This window comes from Acanthochromis polyacanthus, chromosome 6, assembly GCF_021347895.1.
Source record: "Acanthochromis polyacanthus isolate Apoly-LR-REF ecotype Palm Island chromosome 6, KAUST_Apoly_ChrSc, whole genome shotgun sequence".
In the NCBI taxonomy this organism is placed as follows: domain Eukaryota; kingdom Metazoa; phylum Chordata; class Actinopteri; family Pomacentridae; genus Acanthochromis; species Acanthochromis polyacanthus.
The window spans coordinates 39,421,169-39,423,901 of record NC_067118.1 but is presented as its reverse complement, the minus strand read 5'-3'; the positions used below and the strand labels follow the sequence as shown (position 1 = coordinate 39,423,901).

At 47.5% G+C, this 2,733-nt stretch overlaps 1 protein-coding gene across 2 annotated transcripts; it reads left to right on the top strand.

Moving 5' to 3' along the window:
- The first annotated feature begins 572 nt into the window (after positions 1–572).
- On the top strand, positions 573–2,499 carry her9 (hairy-related 9). Of its 2 annotated transcripts, none has more exons than XM_022216743.2 (4): positions 573–911; positions 1,053–1,148; positions 1,259–1,346; positions 1,464–2,499. In XM_022216743.2, exons 1-4 carry the CDS (start codon positions 804–806, stop codon positions 2,042–2,044), a joined length of 873 nt encoding a protein of 290 aa, XP_022072435.1. In that variant the 5' UTR covers positions 573–803; the 3' UTR covers positions 2,045–2,499. The 2 variants fall into 2 exon arrangements, with proteins under 2 accessions (XP_022072435.1, XP_022072434.1); XM_022216742.2 differs by having other exon boundaries at positions 1,461–2,499.
- The last annotated feature ends 234 nt before the right edge of the window (positions 2,500–2,733 follow it).

Genomic DNA, 2,733 nt, shown 5'->3' with positions numbered 1-2,733 from the left:
GATAAAGGCTTTATTTGTTTACAAGTATAGGGAGGGGACAACATATAAACATCCTAGAAATATATGTATCTATACAGTAATATTCACTCTTTAGCTTGGGCATGGCTTTTACGCACCGTTGGTACAATTTTACGCACGAACTAAACTGCAGCCAGAAAACAATGCGATCCTGTATTTCATGAAATGCACTGATTTCGCCACATAAACAACACCCTGTCAGAGTTTCGCTGCTGCCCGCACTGTAAAAGTCAATGCAGACCCCGCATTCACACTACAAACACACACACAACATTTTTCACGAGCAAGGAGCAAAGTTGGAAGCAAACATCCAGCGCATTCCCCCCTTATCACCTCACGGTCCGGCCCGGCCGCGGCTGCTCGCTCCGCTTTGTTGTTTGTCCCTGCAGGGCTGATTGAGCAGCGCGTGACTGACGGCCCGCGGGGGTGTTGTCCAATCAGCGGTCTGCCCCGCGCCCAATGGGTGAGTCCTCTCTGCGATTGGCTGAGGCGAGTGTGGGAAAGAATGCAGAGAGGGTTTCACACGAACTGGGAGCACGCGAGCCGTCTATAAGTAGCGCGGCGGCGTGTGTCGGCGGCAGAAGTGGAGAGTCGCTCCGCGCACGGCTCACCGCACGCTCCTGCTCTCATCACATGACAGCGCAGTGATCACAAGCGGCACAAACTGCATCGGTGGAACAGTCACATCTTCTATGACCTGCAGTGACTTTTTATTATTATTATTTCCCTCCTCCGCTTCCAAAGAGGATTTACTTCTTTCCGCGTCTTACTCAGTGTGATCAATAATGCCAGCTGATACGATGGAAAAGCAGACGGCATCTCCCATTGCCGGGGCTCCTGCAAACGGATCCCACACACCGGACAAACCGAAAAACGCCAGTGAGCACAGAAAAGTAAGGATTTTATTTGTTTATTTTTGAACTGTTGTGTGAGGAAGTTTTGTTTGAAAAGTTAGTCATTTTGATGCACAGTGCAAATCTATAGCTGTGATTGGTAAACAGCGCATTTATGTGGAATTGTTTTATTCTTTGCAGTCGTCCAAACCGATCATGGAAAAACGCAGAAGAGCAAGAATTAACGAAAGCCTGGGACAGCTGAAGACACTCATCCTGGACGCACTTAAGAAAGATGTAAGCGTTCTTTTCATCTCTTTAAATCAACACTTTATTCTCAATACGCGGTTATCTCGTCTCAAGTGTGACTTGAATATAAACTCAACTTTTCACGCTTCTTCTTGCAGAGCTCCAGACACTCCAAGTTGGAAAAAGCAGACATCCTGGAGATGACAGTGAAGCACTTGAGGAACCTGCAGCGCGTACAGATGAGCGGTAAGTTTATTTAATCAAACGAGACATTCTGAAGTCAAGACTTCGCAGAAAGAGTCCCGTAGCTCACATTTGTCACCGATATTCAACGTCTTTCTTTTTTTCCCTCTTTGCCAGCAGCGCTCTCAGCAGATGCCACTGTCCTGAGCAAATACAGAGCCGGATTCAACGAGTGCATGAACGAGGTCACCCGCTTCCTGTCCACCTCAGAGGGGGTGAACACGGAGGTGAGGTCGAGGCTCCTCAACCACCTGTCCAGCTGCATGAGCCAGATGATGTCCATGAACTACCCGCAGCAGGCCCCGTCCCAGCAGGCGCACCTAGCCCAGCCGCTCCACGTGCAGCTCCCATCCACTCTGCCCATCAGCGGGGCAGCTATGGCCTCCAAGCTCAGTCCTGCCGAGGCAGTCTCCCCCAAGGTCTTCGGTGGGTTCCAGCTGGTGCCTGCAACCGACGGACAGTTCGCTTTTTTGATCCCCAACCCGGCCTTTGCCTCAGCCACGGCCCCTGTCATCCCCCTTTACGCAAACGCAGGAGTGCCTGTTGCAGTTAACGCTAGTCCGGTTCACGGCAGCTCAGCACCGACTGCAGCATCACCGGTCCACGGCATGACGTCCTTCTCCGGGGGGTCCCAGGCGGTCAGCCCGGTGGGGGTCAGCACTGGCTCTGAGAGCAGCGAGCCTGTGTGGCGGCCTTGGTAGTTTCCGTGGTCAGAGACTCATGTGAAACCAGTTTGCATTATTTTTTTCAGTTTAGACTTTTAACTGACTGCACACACAACTGTTGCAGGGGGTCGAACCTGTGACTTTTCCGCTACTGGATGGTAACTCTAACCACTTAATACCCCCCCCAGTAGTTCTTGTTGTTTCGTTTTATGGAACAGAGGTTGCCTTAAATGGCTCAAGTTTTTTGTTTTTATATATAATATATTGTTGATTCCAACATTTGGATGTCGGTGGTAAACATGCAGATTGAAGATTTATAGAAATGTTTTTGTTATGAAGTACTTTTTATGAAAAGGTTTAGTTTTGTACAAAGGTCTTATTGATTGTTTTACCAAAGCTGTGTTTTATATTCTTTGTTGATTTGTGTTGAAAGGAAAAGCTGAAGTTGGGTGGTGACCCATTGTTTTAATAAATGAGATTTCAGAAAGTCATTTCTTGTCTAAAGCCTGTTTCTATCACATCCTTGTTGATTTGCTGTGCTTAATTCTGTCACTCTTAAGTTTTTTATGTCGTGCGTAAAAGTTACATTTAATGCATAAAAGTCACACTGAGAATTAGGTTACAGGATATAACTTTGAAACAGACACGCAGCGGTTATGATTAAGAGCAAAAGGATGCTGCAGTATATCGATTAAGTTCCCAACTTGAATTCCTTCATTGAATAA

What these genes read in the sequence shown, in the direction of transcription:
- her9 (XM_022216742.2), top strand. Translation starts at nt 804, where the DNA reads ATGCCAGCTGATACGATGGAAAAGCAGACGGCATCTCCCATTGCCGGG. An exon ending in ACGCCAGTGAGCACAGAAAA is followed by an intron (nt 912 to 1,052) that starts GTAAGGATTTTA and finishes TATTCTTTGCAG; the next exon opens with TCGTCCAAACCGATCATGGA. An exon ending in GCAGCGCGTACAGATGAGCG is followed by an intron (nt 1,347 to 1,460) that starts GTAAGTTTATTT and finishes CCTCTTTGCCAG; the next exon opens with CAGCGCTCTCAGCAGATGCC.